The 22669-nt window shown below is 39.7% G+C and overlaps 1 protein-coding gene across 2 annotated transcripts; it reads left to right on the top strand.

Moving 5' to 3' along the window:
- The first annotated feature begins 133 nt into the window (after positions 1 to 133).
- LOC137804748 (1-phosphatidylinositol 4,5-bisphosphate phosphodiesterase delta-3-A-like) lies at positions 134 to 22379 on the top strand. Of its 2 annotated transcripts, none has more exons than XM_068604093.1 (16): positions 134 to 460; positions 5297 to 5352; positions 5436 to 5547; positions 9012 to 9240; positions 10004 to 10133; positions 10293 to 10518; positions 11067 to 11268; positions 11767 to 11911; positions 12067 to 12219; positions 14383 to 14535; positions 14633 to 14786; positions 15942 to 16058; positions 16225 to 16403; positions 17135 to 17270; positions 17696 to 17845; positions 19652 to 22379. In XM_068604093.1, exons 1-16 carry the CDS (start codon positions 370 to 372, stop codon positions 19798 to 19800), a joined length of 2382 nt encoding a protein of 793 aa, XP_068460194.1. In that variant the 5' UTR covers positions 134 to 369; the 3' UTR covers positions 19801 to 22379. The 2 variants fall into 2 exon arrangements, with proteins under 2 accessions (XP_068460194.1, XP_068460195.1); XM_068604094.1 differs by lacking the exon at positions 134 to 460 and adding an exon at positions 2676 to 2793.
- Positions 22380 to 22669: the final 290 nt, after the last annotated feature.

Genomic DNA, 22669 nt, shown 5'->3' on the forward strand with positions numbered 1-22669 from the left:
TTTTATTTGTTATCATATATTGTTCTCGTCAAGGTACTAAACTCAGACTCCCGTCCTATTTTTACGAGACCAGTCCCGCTCTTATTTTGAGATTTCTTCTCAGGAAGCTCTTAACTGTCGTGGTTCCCTTGACGCCTGTGTGGTTCACGCAGCTCTATGTTTATAAATCCATGTCGGTGACATCAGCAGGGAGAACGGTTTGGCCGGACTCCTCCAGGACTCCTCCAGGATAAAAGCATGAGGTGCAGCGCGCGTAGCGTCGAGGATCTGCTCTGGTCTTCCTCCTGCGGGATCTCCGTTCAGCCAAACCGTTGCACCGTGTGAGGAACAGCACAGGACCCCTGACAGACAGAGAGGAGGGGAGACAAAATGCTGGGCAACAGAAAGAAAGAAGCCCCGACGGGGAAGAACGGAGACCTGACGTCCGAGTCAAAGGCCATCGATCCCCTGAGGAACCTGGGTGAGTGTTGTTTGTGTTAAAAATGTTACAGATGCTCTCTGTACCGTTATTCGCTCTTGTGCGTGAGTGTGCACCTCCGCGTCTGTCCACATCCAATCTTTAATTCGGGAGCAGCAAACTGTTAATATTCTGGACCTGGATGCCCGCTCAGCGACCAAATACTGTTGTCCAGGTTCTAAAATACCATGTTACTCTGTCTCAATTTGTCTTTATCTGAAAAAAACTGTGTCATTTACTTCAAAAATGGAAGATTTATAAGCTTTAGTCCTTAAGATGCTCGGACTGGAGCGTGCTGGGTAATATTTTTTGCTTAAATTCCCCCCGCGCACCTTTTAAGCCCCCCCAAAAAAATGCTTTGATTTGCTCGCGACAAACTGCGCTGGAAAGCTCTGGTTGCCCTGAAGACGTTGGTCCAAACCACAGCCTTATAGATTGCCAAATGCCCGAGCCAGGAACGAAATAACGTACAACATGTGCAGCTTATTAATAACTGAAGATGTGTTTTTATTGATTGAACTGCCAGCAGCATGTTTGAACAAGTGTGAGTAATTATACTTCATTTTTGTTTTGATGCTAAACTTTAAGAGTTTTACTTGAGTCATTTTTTTTTACAGCAATACTTGTGAATGGGTATTTATCCCATGTACCGGGTCACAGCAGCAGAGAATCTGGATGAAGACAAAGCAACAAAACATATATGGCGGCATAACAAAACATACATATTTGTTTTACATATTAGTGTGTGTTTGTGTGTCACTATGTGTTACTTATTTACGATCCCTGTTCCGGTTGATAAATATATTCAATGGACTAATGTCTACATTTCTTATTATTATGTCAACACTTAACATGAAAGAACTATTTAGCAATTTAAATGCAATTAAAACCTTTACTTTATAAGGTAAATATCCATTAATAAATGCCGTTAATAAATCAAGTACTCATATAATCAGGAAACAGAAACATTTCTCTAGATTCATAAATGAAGTGGGATTATTTTTATTTATTCATAAATATCTCTTCATCTTTGATGTGTGGCTTTGCCCTTAGACAGCATCAATAATAATAATTATCTATCTATCTATCTATCTATCTATCTATCTATCTATCTTTCTATCTTTCTATCTATCTATCTATCTATCTATCTATCTATCTATCTATCTATTTTTCTTTCTTTCTTTCCTTCCATCCATCTATCCATCCATCCATCCATCCATCCATGTATTTTGATTATGACTATTTTATAGTAATTGTCCTGCAATGAAATCAATGTGCTTTATGGATTATCGATCTGGAAATAATGTAAAGTATAACTTTCAACAATCAAATTCCAGACATGGCTCAATACCAAAGGGGAAAATGAGAAAAACTTTTTTTGTAATTTGGGTTGACTGTCCTTTGTAGATCCACAAGCCCTGTGAGAAAGAAACCTTGTCCCCTGCTCTGGTCAGAGGTGCCACGGCGTATGTTCTGCCGCGTGTCCTCATGCTGTGATCCTTTAATACAGCCGTCATAGTTTGGCCTGTCTGCCTGCAGAAACTCCGCCAACAGCAGCAGCACCGCTGAGCCCCTAAATGTCAGAGAAAAGCAATCTAGTGCTGTTTATAAAGCAGCAGCAGCATCTACAGATATAGACATCTCACAACTGGCCTCCACTAACAGGGGCAGGCTGTTGTAGGCTTTCCTCTAGCTCTGTTTTACGGCGCCAGGTGCATTTGTTTATTCTCCACTTTGGCCTAAAATTCATACGCGAGCCTTCTCGCTTTTTGCAGTCGACTAAGTGGGAGGGATGAATCGTAAAAATATAAATAACGGACAGCTCTGTTTGGGTGACATGACCAGACGGTACACACACACACAGCCCTGTGTGTGTGTGTGTGTGTGTGTGTGTGTGCGCGTGTGTGTGCGCGCGCGTGTGCGTGTGCGTGCATGTGTGTGGGGGTACCTTCTATCTGACATACGCACGTCCACTGAACCACTGCTGCAATCACGCTGTCCTCATTTACAGTAGATTGCTGCTGTACACAGAGTAGTGTGTGTATGTGTGTGTGTGTGTGTGTGTGTGTGTGTGTGTGTGCGTGTGCGTGCATGTGTGTGGGGGGGGTACCTTCTATCTGTGTGGTGACACATACGCACGTCCACTGAACCACTGCTGCAATCGTGCTGTCCTCATTTACAGTAGGTTGTACAAAGAGTAGTGTGTGTATGTGTGTGTGTCTGTGTGTGTGTGTTTGTGTGTGTGTGCGTGCGTGTATATGTGTGCATGCTGCCGTGTATTTTTCCAGTATAAGACGTCTTTGTGGGTGAAGCAACGCGGACCTTCCCAAACCACAGTGAGGCTTCTGTTTTAGCTGCTGACTCTGTTTTAGCTGCTGACTCAGCATCAGACTCAGCAGTATCTGTGAAGGAGACTTTTTACAGACACCTTTTTGCCGTGGACTTAGTCATCTTAGTAGAAGTTATAACATTATTCTGGTGTATGAAAACAGGTCCCGGCAGCCCGGGCAGGCCCATTTGAGATAAGATAAGTTACATTCCACACATGCTACTGTTCACTACAATTACCGGATGGTCACTGATTAGATCGCTCGGCTCTAAGTGGGCCTCCAGGAGAGCAAAATATACATTCAATGCTAGCAATAGGGTTAACTAGGCCAGTTCCGAGCTCCGCTGTACTTTGTTGCTATCTCTGCCACTCCACATTGTGCTCGTACAGCCAATCCTGGGGTCCATACCCACTGTAAACGCTCTAAAACCACTGTTTGCTTGAAACAGGTCCAGCATGAAACTCACTGTAAAACCACAAGTTGCTGTTGTACATTTCCGTATGTGTAGGGGATAAACAAACAAGATGTAATGTTAATTTGTGTGCTTTAGAAGTGTTGTTTGTTGTGTTTTGAGCTTACTCCACTGCCCGAAATAGGCTTACAAAATATGATTAATACAAATAAAAAAGTGCAGTGGTAACATATGTAATGTTGTACATTTATTATAAATGCTAAAGCATATTTTTCTTTGCTAAACTAAGCTAATAGAATTGTAGCTCTATTCTTAATAGACAAACATGAGCGCAATATTAATCTTCTTGTCTAACTCTCAGCAAGAAAACAGTAAAAGTAAATTGCACAAAATCTTGAAAACATTTTTAATTGCATTAAAACAATTTATATATGATAAAATATTCATAATTGTTGCACTGCCCTTTTTTGACAGTAACCCAGAACGGACAAACCAATTTCCTAAAATGAAAATGTATAAAATGCACTTGATTTTGATTCAGCCTTTTCCTGGTCTAAATCAGTTGAATGTACTTGGACGATATTTATCATTTAAATCTGATTCATGCCGATTTATGGATTATCACAAGACCTTTCGCATCGTACACTTTGCATCACTTCCTCCTGAGCTCCCTTCTGCTAATCCAATACAAGACAGCCACCGTATAATCCTAGAGACCAGTCATCATCTGGATGTGGGTGAACAGATGTTGCACAGTCAGTCTGATTGTATACAAAGGAAGATTTAACTGCAGCTGCATTCATTCAAACAGACAAAGAACATTTAAATTTGTCATTTTTATAAGTCAGACATGACATGCGGATGTTAAGCTCTGATTAGTTTTTCTGGTTTGTTTGTGGCAGCAGAAAGCAAAGTTACAGAGTAAACAAATATTGAGTGTGGAAAATACTTTATATGTGTGTATATATATATATATATATATATATATATATATATATATATATATATATATATATATATACATATCATACAATAAAATAGCAGAGCAGAACATATTACGTTGAAGAAAACGAAATAAGACAGAAAACGGAAAATTGAAAATATACAGCATATATAACTTGTAAATAAAGTATATACAGTGAAGTAGAACTATATACAGTAAGGTCAATCGAAGGATGATCTGGCCAGAGGTGATTTATTATAAAGTCTTATAGCAGTTGGCAGGAGTCTGTATCACAATCCAGGAAGAGACTATACTGTTATTTTGCATGTACACTTGATCACATGACCATTATTCCCTCATGTAAATATGTGTCTCTGATTTCAGCACCAAGACCTGACATTATTTATCTGAGAGTAGAGACTCCACTTCTTCAATTGTCTCTTGTTATGTGAAGAAGTTGTTGTGAGAATGTAATAATGAAAGCAGGGTTCAGCTCATTGGAGGTTTTGCCAATACTGCCGTAGTCAAGCTCCGGACCTTAAACATCTGTATCTCCAAATCAAAATTCCTGAATTAAAATTATTTAGTATCTTCTGCAACATATTTATATGTTTGAAATATGTGAAGCAAAGAACAGTTGCTGAAACTAAGAGTTGTGTTGGTTAAAAGGAGTTGTCTACGTGAAATGTGTCACAGGATATTGCTTTCATAACAGGCCAGAAGCACTCAGCTAATTGGAATTTGTACGTCCTCTCCTCTGTCCCATCAACATACAACCTTTTCTTGTATGTCTTACTCCTCCTCATATCTTGTATGTCTTACTCCTCCTCATATCTTTCTGTCTTTTTCTATGTTTCCGTCCATACCATCTCATCTCTAACCGCACCAAAATGAATTACAGAGCTTCCATATGAGCTTTTGCGGTTCAACAGATGTATATATACCCTAACTTTGAATTCTAACTATGCGCTAGCCTTCCATTTTCTTTTTTCATCCTCCCTTTCCTCTCCTGACCCTTCCATTCTGCTTCCAGTGCAACTGAGTTATAAGGATTCTGTGCATACTCACTGCTATCCTTGCACCAAAACTAGTCAAGTTTTCAAAATATCACAGCTGTCTTTCTTCAACTATCTTGATGTCTGTTTGCTTTCTAGGAGTGCAGGAGGATGAAGATGTGAAGCAGATGTTGCAGGGTTCCAGTATGGTAAAGGTAATGCTCTTTCTAATCTGAATATGACTGATTGTCAGTAATCACTCGATGAGATTTAATAGATTCATTCATCACATGTGAAGGTCCGCTCACCTCGCTGGCAGAAGCGACGAACTCTGAAGCTGCTGGGGGACGGCGTCACTGTCTGGTGCCAGTCCCACAAAACCTCCAGCTGGGCCAAAGAGCAGCAATCTTGTAAGTGTGAGCGTTCTTTTACATCAATCAGAATAAATGTATTGATGCACTGGAATTTAACATCGCAGTCATTGTAAATAAATGTCAATGTTTCTACTTTATCGAGTTTGACTATTTTAAAAAAAGTCCATCGTTCAATAATTTAATTAAAGCTATGTTAGAATTAATGGAGTGCTTTGTTAAAGTTAAATTTAACATGTCAGCATAAAGCAAATGGATCCAATTCAAAAGGTAAAATGGTGAAATTAGTTTGAATGAGTAATCTTGAGGCCAGAAAGTAGTTCCAGTTTATAACTTGATTGCTGAATCGGCTGACGAGCTCAGTTTCACACAGCTTGTGCCCACAATTGTTTGCGTTGTTTTAGTCCTTTGGGAAGGGATGCTGGTGTGCAGTTTACATTTACCTTTTCCAACCATAATTAAGATGTATATGCAGGTTTTATGAACACAGGAAAGCCCAATCAACCTTTTCCTATTGCCAGTAACCCTGCCTGCGTTTTGTTATAAAATACACTTCGAACTTGATCACATTGAATCAAACTCCACCAAATTGTTTGTGTTGGTCTTTCCACTGTTCCAACAATCGGCAACTCTGGGTTGAGAGTTTAAAAGAGACTGAATAAGTAGCAGATATTTTTTTTAAGTATACCGCTGTAACATTTTTTGTGGCTGCTCGTGTACTAGTAATGGGAAAGGTGTATGAGCTTCCCGCTCATTTAAAAAAGCCACCCGCATGTACACGCTAACGTTGATGGCAAAATAGTTTGAGCCAACCAACCCCACCCAAGAGGTAAGGAACCATCTCCAAGTCATAATTGCAGTGGTGGGCCGTCTGGCCTAAACAGAATCACATAGTTATAGTTATAGCTATTTTATAATTTATTTACATTTTTTTTTGCCACTGCATAATTGTAAACAAGCCGGTCTTTCCTGTGCCAGAAGAGCCTAGTGCTGGGCATGCCAGGTAAAACATGGCCACACAGTTTCTATTTGTGTTCGCTCAAAATGCCACTTTCTGCTACTCCATGCTCGTCTCCACCGTCTGAGGGTCACACATGGGGCCCTGATTACAGAGCTCAACTATTTTCAGCCTTGCAAATGGCAGCCGGCGCTACTGCAGTTCAAACGGGGAGATTATAGGACATTACATGGTGGTGGGGGTGAGCCGTGGATCCTGTGGTCTGGCTCTATATAGTTACATAAGACTCAACTACCAAGTTGCAGGGCAAAAGCCTCTAATTGCCACAAGACTAGAAATGCTTGTGATGTGGCAGGGCGTATGTTTGGCCTGCAGGTTTAGGTGACACCCTTCTATATCAATTCACTTGGATCTTCTAAATACAAGCGTGGCTTCTGTCTCCGAACACAGGCGCAAAGTCTGCTTGTTCATTTCTTGTTTTTAGCTGAATTGTACCTCCTTCTAAAAAAACACATCCCAAGCAGAATTACTTGGACTCAACACGTAGGTTAGCAAAAAAGTGGAAGATTGTCGGCCGCACCCGTTAATTAATTCCGCTTGTTTTAGATCCAATGTTGTTTTTTTTGCTGTAACTTGACTGGGTGGTCGAGTACAGTAGTTTGTTAAGATGAAGTACATCTGATGCACCTAAGAGAGATTCTTTTGAAAGAAGTATCAAGTATTTAGAAAATGGAAAACATGTTGTTATTTTTTGCTTTATAACCACTTTAATACTATAACAGACTTAAATAATTAAATTGCATTTTGAAGAGATCATAGGAACAGCATGAGATGTATTTTGAGCACAAGTCCCTCTTTCTCTGTGTGTTGTCACGTAGACAGTGCATAAGGCTGTTACTGTAGTTTGGTGTAGTTTCAAGTGAAACCGTGGGCAAATAGAGATTCGGCAAACACTAGCTGACATGGTGGGGGCAACTGTGAGGTTTCACTTTGTTTATTCAAATCCACGAGACAGTGGGGTGTGAATGTAAAAGTATGCATCTGGGCCCAAAATGAGTGCGGTGTGGATGAACCAACAGGTTGAAGAATGACACACACACGGCCCCCGCTTGTGAGGGAAACCTCGATGTGAGCGTGTGTGTGTGTGTGTGTGTGTGTGTGTGTGTGTGTGTGTGTGTGTGTGTGTGTGTGTGTGTGTGTGTGCGTGTGTGTGTGCGTGTAACAGACAGCTCACCTCTTCACTAATGTCCACATTTAGTATAGAACTAGAATCAACAGTGCTGTTAGCAGCCAAGCCGCTGCCTCCATACACATTCATTTTGCAGAATACAAGCTGATGTTTACAAGAACAGCCAACAGGTCAAGGAGCCATGATTCTTCTGTTGACATGCAGTCAAATAAGTGTGTGAAACTGAAATCCAACTTGAGCGCAGAAGTGGCGTGACTAACATTAGCAAGATATAAATACAGAAAACCAACTGTAAATCTATTGAATTAAAGTGTTAGTTAAAGAAAAGTCAATATATTATTATCTTTTCTGAGCATGCTGCTCAGATGCGTGTGTGTGTGTGTGTCAATACTAGTGGTGGGCCGTCAGGGCCTTCTAAGTCTTCACTGCTGGTCTAAACATAATCACAAAGTTATAGCTATTTTATAATTTAATTGTTTTTCACAAATACACTACATGTGTTATAATCTTTTTTTCCCTATCAGATTATTTTCTCATTGCACAGATAATGTCTTCGTCTGTTGCTCTGCCTTCAGCCTTGAGCGCACGTTGTTAAGCAGCTGATAGAATGATTAGGTTTTTCAGCTGCAGAGACACATTGAAGGTGGAGGTAGGAAATGCACGGCCCGGCTTTGGTCAATATAATCCTGATTAATAAATAATATCTTTGTGTGTTTTAGTGACTCAAAATGACCACCTTAAATACACCACGCACAGAGAATAACAGCATGAAAGAGAAAGCGAACTGTTGTGAGCTGCCTTGGTGTCTTACTATTACCCTTAAAGTACTGTTACTTTAGGTACTGTACTTCAAGTGGACTTCTAATTTGTATCACAAAATATGAGTTAGAGTCTTAAGTGAATGTCATGAATGGAAAAGATCAAAAGCCAGAGCTGTGATTGTGTGATGCATTTATTCAAGCATGAAGATGCTTGTGACTGGGGAAGGTTCACTTTGGTCTCATTAGTTCTCCTCCAGTGATGTCAGAGTCAGCAAAAAGCCACTTGTCAGAGAGGTAAATATAAAAGTGTTTTAATATGTGGATAATCATCGGTTGTGTGAAAGTAGTGGACTTATTTGCGTGATGATACACAGAATTGTGGCCCTATACGTCCTTTACAATGTTTTTATCACGGTGTGTAAGATACACAGAAAGGTGAGAAATTAAAAGGAAAGGCCTAAAGGAATTTTCCATAAGCCATAATCCATCGATAGTGCGTAATACTGGTTGATGGTTAATTAACTAGCCAATTCTTGCTCTTTCTTTACTTGTTTTTTCTTGCTCTTTCCCTCCGTTCCCCCTCACACATCCTCAGTCTCCATCACGGAGGTGGAGTGCGTCCGCGAGGGCTGCCAGTCAGAGATGTTGCGGCAGATGGTTGGCTCCGTCCCCGAGCAGCGGTGTTTGACGGTGGTCTTCAAAGGGCCCCGCAAGAGCCTGGACCTCCTTTGCCAGAGCCCGGAGGAGGCTCAGCATTGGGCACGCGGCATCCGGACCCTGCAGGAGAGAGTGGACAACATGACCCAGAAGGAGAAACTCGACCAATATCCTTATTGTTGTTCATTTGTAGAACAGTCTACTCTATATATGGAGAGACAGTACAGTGCTAACTAAGAAGTTAGCATAGCATGTGACAAAGAGCCAGTGGGATCTTACATTTGATTTGAGACTATTGCAGAAAATAAAGTTTTTTGATACCTTTATAATTTTGTAAGCGCAAATGCAATCGGTGGGAGTAAATAGCTAACGTTAACTGTAAAGGAACTACGCCATAGCTGTATGACTTACAGTAACCACCAATACGCTAAAAGACAGACCTGTGATTGTCAGAAACACATTGGTACCCTCATTTAGCCAATTTTTAGCAACCGCCTTTTGTAAGAATCTAAAAAGCTTCGAAAAGTCACAACTGGAATATTTTCTGGCGTATTTTATATTGTAGAAAAAAACATTAATATATCTTAATTTAACCACAAACTTATTTCAAGCATCTATCCATAAAACACTTTTTGTCTTACTATTGATTACGAGACAAGAAACCGGTAAAACCAAAATTCTGACTCATTTCCATGTTCTAGGACTCTGTAGCAGTCTAAAATGCCCAAAACCATCATACATATTCATGTTTTTTCTTCAGTGGTACACTTAATTGAAAATGACATCCAATAGAGAATAGCAATGTTCTAAAAAAAGCACACAATACAAACACAAAGTATCTTATTGGAATATTTAAGTATTACTTAAACGCCAGCAAACATTGCACATGTTCCAGATGTTGCTGCTTCCTTGACCTTGTTTGTGTGTCACCTGGATTCATGCTTACCTGAGTCGGGCTGACCAGAACAACGACGATAAGATGAGCTACGACGAGGTCCAGACGCTGCTGCAGATGATCAATATTGACCTGAGTGACCAGTATGCCCGCAGCCTCTTCCAGGTAGCGGAGCACACCAAACAAAGACACACACACACACACACACACACGGAAAACACACGCTCATATCTGATTAACTTTGTGTCGCTTGGATGAAGTAAGACAAGCTTGACAAACAACCAATGAGCAATCATCTGCGTCGGACTCTGTTCCCCCTGACAGAAATGTGACCAGTCAGCCGACGGTCGTCTGGACCACGGAGAGATTGAGGTGTTCTGCAGGGAGTTGTTACGAAGACCAGAGCTGGATGCTGTGTTCATCCACTACTCCGCAAACAGCTGCGTACTTTCCACCGTGGACCTGAAGGACTTCTTAAAAGACCAGGGGGAGGACGCTTCACTCATCCACGCCCAAAGCCTCATCCTCACCTATGAACTCAATGAGTGGGGTACGACGTTCAGAGACAATGTATTGTAAACTACCGTCCTATCTGGTTAAGCAAAACAGGCTTAGATAAACCTTTTAGATGCTACCTGTCCGGCACCAAATTCTCATGAAATTGGTAGAGAGCAAAATAGAGTTAGAAGAGCGAATATTGGATTTATATGAGTTAAGTTGCCACTAAAGAAAACAAATCCAAATAAATGTTCCACGTCTTGCTGGGCATTATAAACAATACAAATAATCTACCATTTGGTACTTGTTTAGAGACTTGCTGATATATTTTTATTCCTTCGAGGCATTATTTTTTCGGGTTGTCCGTACGGCCATTCCTGGGAATGCAATATCTCGAGAATGCCTTTTAGAGAATTTCTTAAGAAGCAAATGTCCACCAAGGATGATCTGAATTGATTTTGGTGGTGAAAGTTCAAAGTGCAACATCACTGTATATAACTGTATTTTACAAGCTGCACTCTGATGACCAGTTTGCTCAGCATACAGTATAATAATTGCTCTCCTTTATTGAAATGTGTTTGTGCCTTTTGCCCAGTACAGCCCAGAAGAACCAGTTCATGACGCCCAATGGTTTCACGATGTACATGCTGTCAAAGGAGAACTGTGCGTTCGACCCAGAACATGCCAGGGTTTACCAAGACATGACACGTCCACTGGCGCACTACTTCATTTCCTCCTCCCACAACACCTACCTCACTAAGGACCAGCTTACTGGGGACAGCAGCACAGAGCCATACATCCGGTAAGGAACTTTATTTTGCTCTTTAGCTTGCGAAGCTGGGTAGAGCAAATAAATAGGCAGCTACAACAAATCAGACAGCTGATTCATCCAATCTTATGTTTGGCCCTAAGAGCTTAACTCACTGCAGATTAAAAAAAAGCAAATGTACACAACACAAGCAAATGAAGACACATCGTCACCAACACACAACAACATCAATGTGACAAGGGAAGCTGTAGGGACAAAGTTGTTTGCCCTGAGATGCTTAAGGCTCTGCATACTGTTTGGCTGCCTCTTCTTCACTGACTTGTGGAGTTTGGGAACCATCGCTTTAAAAGGACAATGGAAGCTTTGTTTCAGTTAAAGGGCTGTCTGCTTACCTGGGGAAGCAGAATATTTAACCGGGGGACTTAGGGCCCTGGGAACATAGATAATCTCCATTGACATCCATTTAATCAGTGAGTCCCAGTACTCACTAATTAAACCTAATTATCCTAATTATGTTTTTTTTTCTCTTAGAGCCTTGAATCATGGCTGCCGCTGTGTGGAGCTGGACTGTTGGGATGGAGATAAAGGGGAGCCAGTCCTCTATCATGGACACACACTGACCTCCAAAGTGTCCTTTGTCGAAGTCATTGAGACAATCAATGAATATGCTTTTAAAGTGAGTACTCCGCTAATCGTGTTGACAAAGATTCCTAAAATCAATGCAATCTAAGAGCTTATCTGAATTGACAATCCGGCTGTAAATTCAATAGATAATTTCCCTCCTTATGGCAAACTCCTTTTGTCCCCGACGTCATCATCCCTCCCTGCCAGGTGTCTCCCTACCCTCTGATCCTGTCCCTGGAGAACCACTGCTCCGTGGAGCAGCAGGCGGTGATGGCCCGACACCTGCGATCCATCCTTGGAGACAAGCTGCTCACCGAGCCCCTCAGGGGATTGGATCCTCACAACCGGCCTTCTCCAGAGGCAAGGAAGACACTTCTATAACCAGATGAAGGTTCTGTCACAGGCTGCCACTGTAGGGTAGGGTTAGGCAACGGCATGGCTGCTCCCCCAAAAAGTGAAACTTAAACATCTCTGTCTGGTGGCTGGCCGTTAGTTTGTTAGCATTTCAAATGACAGTAGTGCAGTGCATAACAGTGGAAAGTAATTGTGCGTCCCCAATAATTCCTGAATAAATTTGAGACCGATTATGCCTACACACTTGGAACCACACAATGATGATCAAATGATTTGTCCTGATAGACAGTGTTGTTGACACTTTTCAGTAGAATGTGGATCTGGTTAAAAATAGCTGACGGCTCATTGAGATTCCTACATGAGGACTTCACTCTGACACACTTTCTAACATCTGACCTCCCAGTTGCGTTTGAGCAGCACTTGTGAGCGGCGTCTCTCTCTTGGTTGAGACCCTGAACTGCTTATACTCATTAGGGTCGTGGGGCGCTGGAGCCGATCCCAGCTGTCAAGGGGCGAAGGCAGGGTACACACTGGACAAGTTGCCAGTCCATCACAGGGCAGACATATAGACAGGCAACCATTCATACCTACGGGCAATTTAGAGTCCAATTAACCTATGCAGCATGTCTTTGGACTGTGGGAGGAAGCCAGAGAACCCGGAGAGAACCCACGCTGTCACGGGGAGAACATGCAAACTCCACACAGAAGGACCTGTCAGACCAGAATCCAAAACCCGCCCAGACCAGGATCCAAACCCCAGACCCCCTTACTGTGAGGCATCAGTGTTAGCCAATACACCACCGTGCAGCCCAACTACCTTGCTGGTGGATTATGACTTGCTTTTGTTCTGATGAAGCAGTTCAGATAATGATGGAAGGTTGTTTTTTGGCTTATCTGGGACCAGGTGGACTCTGCTCGACACTGTCTTGTTGTTAAAATGGCCGGTGCGCGCCTCTTCTGCCCTGACGAGAGCGAGAGAGACAGGGACAAGCAGTCTGGGGCCAACCTGGGGCTTGCCCTCCCGCAAGTCTTTTTTAGGGCGCTAATTGGATAAATTATCCATCCATCCATGTCTCTCATTTATTTTTTTGATCAGTGATTGGCTGAACTGCTTCTTAGACCCGCCTTTTTTGGGCCAAATTGATCTGGCCCCACGACGTGCACTAGCAGCAGAGACGTGCACTTGCAGCAGAGACGTGAACTAGCAGCAGAGAGGTGAATGAGCAGAGAGGACAAGCAGGAAAAGCAGATATTTTGGGCAGATATCCTATTTTTTCTAAATATTACCAGGTATATTTCATAGCTCAAAATACTACAATACGAAATATTTATTACTATTTTTATTTTTATAACTAATACAAATATATATATATATATATATATATATATATATATATATATATATATATATATATATATATATAGGAGCACTATATAAATATATATATATATATATATATATATATATATATATAGTGCTCCTTCGCACTATATATATACTATATATACTATATATATATATATATATATTTCAATTCTTTTTATTTTTTTTTTGGTGGCTCAAGGTGGGTGGGGCCGGGCCCCGTGGCCCTCTATTGGCTGGCCACCACTGGTAATAGCTGTATTACTATAGTAAGAGTGGAGATCTTAAAGTATCAATCATGGTGGCTGTAGCCGCCGTTCGTGTGGTTTTTGAAGCATCACGAATATATATATATATATATATATATATATATATATATATATATATATATATATGTATATATATATATATATATATATATATAGGAGCACTATATAAATATATATATATATATATATATAGTGCTCCTTCGCACTATATATATATATATACTATATATATATATATATATATATATATATATATATATATATATATATATATATATATATATATATATATATATATATATATTCAATTTTTTTTTTTTTGGGTGGCTCAAGGTGGGTGGGGCCGGGCCGGGCCCCGTGGCCCTCTATTGGCTGGCCGCCACTGGTAATAGCTGTATTACTATAGTAAGAGTGGAGATCTTAATGTATCAATCATGGTGGCTGTAGCTGCCGTTCGTGTGGTTTTTGAAGCGAATAAAGTATAATTTTTAAGTTGTTTATGTATCGTTTGTGTAAATGTGTTGGTTGTGTGTACAGGATCTTAAGGGTAAAATACTGGTAAAGGGGAAGAAGGAACGGGAACGCGTGGTGGCGGAGCATTCGTCCAGCTCCTCAGATCTCAGCTCCTCGGAGGAGGAGGAGGCTCGCCACGCCGAAGGCAAACCCAGCAGAAAGACAGAGGACAAGAAGGTAAGTCCAACACCAGCAGCAGCAGCAATAGCCCAAGCATGTTTTTTTTTGGTGTGTAGTGTGACAGCTTTGTGTGTATGTATGTGTATCATCACAGCCAGGTGTGTCTAAGCTGAGTCCAGAGCTGTCGGAGCTGGTGGTGTACACCCGCAGTGTTCCCTTTAAAAGCTTTGAGCAAGCAGCCAAAAGTTCAGCCAATGACATGTCCTCTTTCTCTGAAAGTGATGCGCTCAGGCACGTGAAGGACTCAGGTATGATGTGTGCATTTAACTAACGTAAAGCTCCTTCGCACTGGATAAATAACACCCCACTTTTGTCTTTCGCGGAAAGATTACAATCAGCATTAATTCTCATAAAATTTACTTAGATCAGCAGTGATGGAAACACGACTCCAGAGTGGACGCGCTAATATAGCCCCATTTGTCTGGAGTGATGCTATGTGACACCCGTCAAAGTGAATATATGATAAATAAAATCAATAAAAATGTTTGGACAACTATCATAATTCACTTACGTACCAAATATGATTACTATTCTCTTCTCAAAGCAAAGAGTCATCAGTCATTTAACCTCAAACACACAACACCCAAACAGATACAAAATAAAAGTCTTTCCACTTTACCACAACAATCACCAACTCTGGTTTGAGAGTTTGAAAGAGAGAATGAATAAGTAACGGATTAAAAAAAAAAAAAAAGTACTTTTTGCTAATCGTGTTCTGGCACGTTTTTGTTGACACACTGAACAAAACACAGAAATACTACAATACTTACTATTTTTTTGCAGGCATATACCACAGACTGTATATAAGAAGTGGACATAGACATTGTTGTGTTACCCATTGGTTTGTGCACTGTCGTTTTGAAGCCTTGAGTTCGGCGATTTTGCCATTGCCGTCTTGGATTACGACCGTAACAATGTTTTTTTTCGCCACCAATTAACTGAACTTACCATATTTGGAATGCGGAGGAGTGTTGTAGAACACCATATACGGCTCTGGGAGAGGCAATGACCTGTCATTCACAGTGAGCCTTCCCTAAAGCACATCCTGCATTATGGACTATTTATATTATATTATATAGAGAATAAATCAAGAGAGAAGTAGAGTCCTTTTTTATAGACTTCTATACAAGACTTTTATAGACTTCTTTTGTAACCTGAGTCGCCCCCTGATGGTCGGTGGAGAGAATACAGCTTTTAAGGCACTTAATATTGGTGGAAGAACTTCCTAAAAAGTTAAGAAAAATAGTTTGCATGCTGCCCACATATTATTAAGATTTGGTTGATACAAACAGTTATCGATTGATTCTACCTTGTTCAGGCGGTACCAGGACAAAAGCAAAATTAGTCTTTCTTTAGCTTACAATTACTAAATAAAGTGGACTTTTCTTGCCCTGTCCCTCCAGGAATATCCTTTGTCCGTCACAACAGCCACAAGCTGAGCAGGATTTACCCATCAGGCCAGCGCCTCCAGTCCTCCAACTACAACCCTCAAGAGATGTGGAATGCAGGCTGTCAAATTGGTAAGAACTTATTTAATGTAGTTCTAATCACAAAAGAAGCCAGAGAAGACAGAGTCAACAAGAGTTGTTACTAGTAGACATCTCATTGTGTGCTACCCATGCCCCACACATCCTACACCCAGAACATGATTGTTGTATGCTGGTAACACTGTTGTGTTTTCTCCAGTTGCTTTGAATTTTCAGACACCTGGTGAGCAGATGGACCTCAACCAAGGAAGGTTCCTGCAGAACAGTCAGTGTGGGTACGTGTTGAAGCCCCCATTCATGTGCCAGCCCGACACCACCTTCAACCCGGAGAACGTTGGTGGAGGTACTGGACACAGACCTGTTCTGCTCACTGTTCGGGTAAGATGCCCTGAACTATGCTTGCCTGAAATGAGTAGCCTCTAGCGAAATAGACGAAACTGCAGATTCCATAACTATTTTCACTACTTTGCATCAGAAATATCATGATTTTCCTCAAGAAGAAATTACTGAAGAAGTTTAAGGCTGATTAATAGATGTTTCTAGGCCTGGACAATAACATAAAATAATTAACATAAACACAATGTATAAATATTGTCCCAGAAATAATCGCGATAAACTATATTATTATAATTTTAAGACTGTTTTATTATCAATTTAAGAATAGGAAAGTCAATAAGATAAAAAAGGATAAAAGTCTGTCCATATTTGGTAACATAAGTTAACGTCATGTTCATACATCATGTGATGTGGTTTATAACTGATCGAGGTCATCTCCATTATTCTACGATATTTTTATCACATAAACATTGTCAATAACGTAAAAATCATTAAGATCATGTCTATATATTGTACAATAAAATGTTAATGAAAAAGTTATCAAGGTTAAGTCCATTCATCATACAATAAGTTGATAATGTAATCATCGTGACTGGCCCAGATGTTTCTGACTGCAATGGTTCTAGGGAGTTAACTAACTGCATTTGAAGACAAACACAAGCCATACAGGAAATCTATACTACAAGAGTTTACTCAAAAAACGTGTCAGAACTGTTACTTCTTGCTTCATTCTAATCTAATGAAATAAAACTCTGATTTTATTGTTATTCTAGGTCATTTCAGCTCAGCAGTTACCTAAACCAGAATGGGACAAACCCAGCTCAATTGTGGACCCTCAGGTGTGGGTGGAGATACACGGTGTTCCCATAGACAACAATAAGAAGAAAACTCATTATGTCGACAACAATGGTAAATGCCCACCCTATTGAAAAATGACCCAATGTCGCAATTAGCATCATATAGGAACTTCTACACAGCTTCAGATAGTTATACAGTTGATATTGTAGCTAATACAAAACAGAAAAAAACTGTAATGTGACTATGTTTGAAAAACTTAAATCAGTCTACAACTCCAAGTGGTAGTCATAGGAATGCAAACTAACCTAAACATTGACAGTATTCACTTTTATACAATTGATAGTTTCAAATACCATCCAGTTTAAAATCAATTTAAAGTGATGTAGATAAAGGGGTACTTGAGCTTGTCTGACAAGGCTTTGCGGGTACATCAAGGTTGTGAAGCACTTACTGCATGAGCATGATTTAGCATAAGCAAGTAAAATTGCACCAATTTAGTGCGAATAAGTCTGTTATAAGGTATTTTCTTGTTGCAGGCTTTAACCCACGATGGGACTGCACCTTCAACTTTACCGTCCATGTCCCTGACCTGGCACTGGTTCGCTTTATGGTGGAGGACCATGACTACACCTCAAGCAATGACTTCCTGGGCCAATTCACCCTGCCCTTTACAAGTCTACGTACAGGTGCGTGTGGGGATGGTAGGGTTTGGCTTTTAAGTGGACAGTAGCTACCAATGTTTGAGGGTGCCAGTATGTATGAACTAAAAAAGTGCACTCCATCCATCCGTATTTTGGACCGTAACTACTCCTTCATATTTTCAGCTACAGAAAAAAGTTCAATTATTCAAATATTCAGCTACTTAAGGACACGATGGCTATGACTTTTCATATTTCTGACTTTTCAAATTTCCAAATTATTAAGCTTTTTATGATTTTTGTTTTATAATGGGACCCAATGAGGAAATCTTCAAATCATCTTCAACTTCAAACGTTTACAGTTTCTTCATACGTTGAGCTTGAGACAATATTTAAAATTTGAAATGTTGACAAAACCTTCAGCTATTAATCTACGCTTTTACATTTTTCATATTTTCTAAAATTTTAAAATTATTCAGCTTTTTATCAAAATAAAAACTAGAAAGAGCATTTCCTGCAGAAAATGCATTGGAATGCAAAAAGCTGAAGCTTATAGCTGAAATATTTGAAAGAAATAGCTGAATATAGTTGAACATAGTGGAATATAGCTTAAATTAGCTAAATATAGCTGAATATATTTGAAAATGAAAGAATAGCTGAATATATGTGAAAATAGCTGAATATATTAATATAGCTGAAAATAGCGGAATAAATGAATATATAATTAAATAGCAAATAATTACTGAAAATATAGAAAAGGCAAAATACCTGCTGAAAAATGTTACAGTTCAAAATCATTTAATTGAACTGTTGAAAATCCTTGTCGTTTAAATGTATAATTGGAAAAGTTGAAAGGAAAACTGCATCATCTAAATCAGGAGTGTCAAACACACGGTCCGGCCCGCCAGGGTGTCCAGTGCAACAGAAGAAAAAAAAAAGTTTTTTTTTTTGGGACATTAAAGTCAGCCATAGGTGGGGTTTGAACCACTGACCCTTTGCTTCTAAGACAGAGATGCAAACCATTGATCCACAAGCACAGTTGGTGAGACACCTGATATTATTGGGTTCTGAGTGTCTACAAAACCATTTGTTGACCCTTAGAATGTGAACGTCAGTGATGCTGTTAATCCTGAGGTCTGTAACCAAAGTGACCTGCACATACGCGCGCGCACACACACGCACACACACGCACACACACGCACACACACGCACACACACGCACGAACGTGTACGCGACCATAATAACACGTTAACGCGGCTGTTCACGCGGCCGTTAAGGCGCGGGCGCACCCGTTCACGATCGTGTACACGGGCGGCCGTTTCACGTTAGTGGGTGTTCACGTGTGCTGCCGTTCACGCGCGTGCACGGCCGTTTACTATTATGCACCTGGGCCGCAGAGTTAGTTTAGGTTCTGTTACTTATCTTATTGTTTTGTTATGCACCTTCAACACCCCTACACACACACAATCACAGCATGTAACACTACTGTCTCCATACTATCTAAGGTTCAAACTGTACCATCTTTTCATTTAATACATTGGAGATGTTGAGAATGTTCCTCGATTTGGGTCGCAGCTTGTCATTAAGGTGGGTCCTGGAGCCAGACCAGTTGAGAACCACTGGTTTAAAGCTTCCTCTGAACAAAAACTGTCAGACTTGCTGTGTTTGCGTTAGCTGTCAGCACCATTAGCTGAATTAGGATAGCTGTTAGCTCTGTTCTCCAAACAGACCACATAACTCTGGCTGATAGCAACTAACTAGACCTCCTACTAATGACACTAGAAGACGCGCTTCAAGGCGCCTTTTCGTCAGTCAGTGCCCGATTCAGTTTGTCCTTTCTTTTCTCTCTGCAGGTTACCGTCACATCCGACTGCTCAAGCTGGATGGCTCCAGCCTCTCACCCTCCTCCCTCTTTATTCACCTGAAGGTCACCCAATGCCAAAGCAGTCCCTCAAAAGCATCAGCTAAGTCACCGGCCAAATCTACAGCCAAGAAACCCTAGGTCCATCTCTACCATGTACAGTAGCAACATGAAGCGTGGAAGCTGCCTGCTGTTCCCCGGACCTATCTGCTCAGATCCAGGCAAAAAAAGATTTAGGCCCTAATTCATGTGTAGGTTTACTGCCAGTGTATTACTTAAGATCACATGATACTCGTAACCAGCAATTTAGTAACTAGGTTACTCAGAGAAACCAGGTTATGCAGGTAATCTGAGAACATGTTACAGGCTTTCTAATAACTGTTACTGTAAATGTATAGAGGCATCAGGACCATATCCTAATACATCTCCAACTGTAAATATGCACGCTGTTCTTGTACACTCTTCGTAGATTTTTATACTAGCTAGGTAGTTGTTTTAACCCAAAAGTTCTGTACTTATGTTACGTAGTTGTTTTACCCAAATTATTATTTTAACGCAATTGTAGTGTATTTGTCTCGTAGGTTCCACGCGTAAGTGACGCCACTTTCATGGTTATGTTGACCCAAACCACAACATGTTCTGAAACCTAGCCAGGTAGTTACATCCACTGCAGGGACTTACAAAGGCACACTGATCGCTTGTGTTGCTGGACATTCGGAGGAAAATACAGTAAAAACAACAAACTCACTTTTCGTAAGATATTATACAAACCGTTGAAATTTGATAATTGGTTAAAAAATGGCAATTTACCCAATATAATCAATATGTAGAATTGATTATGAAGAAACATTTATGCCTGTCCGACATGCGCTATAGAAATAATGAAAAGTACTTTATTAATCTCCAAGGAGAAATTGTTTTGTCAGAGTAGCAGCATCCCACACCTACAGACATCCAATGAAATAAACAAACTAAACTAAACACACAAATCAAATCAATTAAATCAAATAATCAAATAAAGGGTACAAGTGGCCGTTATATTTCATTTCAGTACTTTAATAATGTAGCTGGGTGTGTTACGTTAAATGTAAAATATGTTTTCAGGAGATAACTTCTTTAGTTAAACGTTTGATTTAAAGTGACTGTATTCTAGCTTGACACAATCAATTTGTTCATCCTATCTTTTAGGAGTGACCTAACTATGTTATTAAGTAGCCATCTAGAGTTATTGTACTATAAATATAATTGTCTCTATTATGCAATAGATGATGATGCACTAGATACATCTGCTGCCTTATTGTTAGCTTCTTAGACGAGACATACGTGCATGTGCGTCATAGTGGCAATAACCTTTCTTAGCTTTATTTTACTTTGTCTATAGTTTACTTTGTATTTAGATACATGTTATGCAGTGTAATCCTGGCCACTGTGACATAAGTGCTGTATTAGTGTCAGTGCTTGAACAGATTTTAAGACGCGTCTCTATGTGAGACATCACTGTTAAGTCATCTGCTGTAGCTTAAAGTAAAGGTTTTACACAGTCTTGTTTTAGAACATTCATAATTTGTTGATTTTCACATGACGAGAAGAACTATGAATATGTATACTAGGATAATCTCATGAAGAATATTATGTCAAAGCAAAGGAGTTACACAGTGTTGTTTTTATTTTTGTTTTGTTTTGTTTTTAGAACATTCATATTTTGTCGATTTACATGTGACAAGAGGAACTATAAATATTTATATTAGGATCTTATGAAGAATCTGCTGGAATTTTTGGCCACACTGTCTATGACACCCATGTCTGTGATGCATTATAAACATACTTATAATGCGTTTTAATGTGCTTATAGCACTATATAATCATAGTTATAAGAACCCACGTTTATCTAATGCTTTATAACAATGATCATGACACATTATAAAGTGTGTTCCTGCATAATGTTTTTTTAGTTGCATTTCTTAAAGTAAACAATGTCCACTTTTAGTCCTTTACAATGACATTATAATGCATTTTAACAGGTTTTATGATGCATATCAACTAATATTATAATGTATTAAAACTCTCAACTATAATAGAAAAAAAGCTGTTCGTAATGCATCCTAGCAATGGGCGTTATAGAAAGCTTACGTGAATTAGAACTGTGCTATAGAGATGAAGGAAGATCTGTATTGGTCTCCAATCTTCTAAATTCTTGAAGAAAAAAAAAACACTTTGGCATTATGACATTCAGAATTTTTTCCAGATTCTTTATCAGTTTGATAAAGCAGAATATCAGACAGCTCATATAAAATTGGGCCATTGCTAATATTGAACCATTCAGGACAAATCTGGGCTCTGTGTTGCACTGCACTTGCATCATGAGCTGGTAAGTCTAAGAACTATGTGGTTAAATACCAAATGTGTGTGTGTGTGTTTTTTTAACTGTAGCAAGTCATGATAACAAAAGCTGTAACTGTACGAATACAAACATTGACATCATTGTAGTTTATTATATTTGACGTTTTTTGTTTGCCTAGGTCGTAAACCAGCTGTGGAGTCGTCAATCTGGTGTTATTTATTGACACAGGTAACATGCACGGTAATGGAATAGAAATGGAATTAAAATAATTGAACAAAGTGAAGAATCTGCCAGATGCCATATAGTATTTGAGTAATGCTCTTAACCAAACTGTTAACGGATACTTCCAAATGACGTGTTTTGATTGTTTTTTTTACAGGGAAAAAAATAATAAAAAAACATGTTCCACATTATATTTCTCTTGCTTGTATTTGTCATTCAAATCTCAATCATGAAGCATGTTTCCTTGAATCCAGTTTAAAGGGGAACAACCTTTTAAGCACCGACCCTCTTTTTAGGTTTCTGCTTGAAAATGACATACCCAAACTAAAATGGGTGTGTCTCTGCAACCACTAGAGCTATTTGAATAATCTTAGAGTTAATAAACAAGTATAATGTTAAATTTTGCTCAGATGTGTAAACATCAGTCTTTGTGTTACTGGTTAAGAG

Source organism: Clinocottus analis, unplaced genomic scaffold (genome assembly GCF_023055335.1).
Source record: "Clinocottus analis isolate CAN_PGR_092001 unplaced genomic scaffold, fCliAna1.0.p SCAF_60, whole genome shotgun sequence".
NCBI classification, from domain to species: domain Eukaryota; kingdom Metazoa; phylum Chordata; class Actinopteri; order Perciformes; family Cottidae; genus Clinocottus; species Clinocottus analis.

What these genes read in the sequence shown, in the direction of transcription:
- LOC137804748 (XM_068604093.1), top strand. Translation starts at nt 370, where the DNA reads ATGCTGGGCAACAGAAAGAAAGAAGCCCCGACGGGGAAGAACGGAGAC. An exon ending in CGATCCCCTGAGGAACCTGG is followed by an intron (nt 461 to 5,296) that starts GTGAGTGTTGTT and finishes TTTGCTTTCTAG; the next exon opens with GAGTGCAGGAGGATGAAGAT. An exon ending in CTATGAACTCAATGAGTGGG is followed by an intron (nt 10,519 to 11,066) that starts GTACGACGTTCA and finishes TGCCCAGTACAG; the next exon opens with CCCAGAAGAACCAGTTCATG.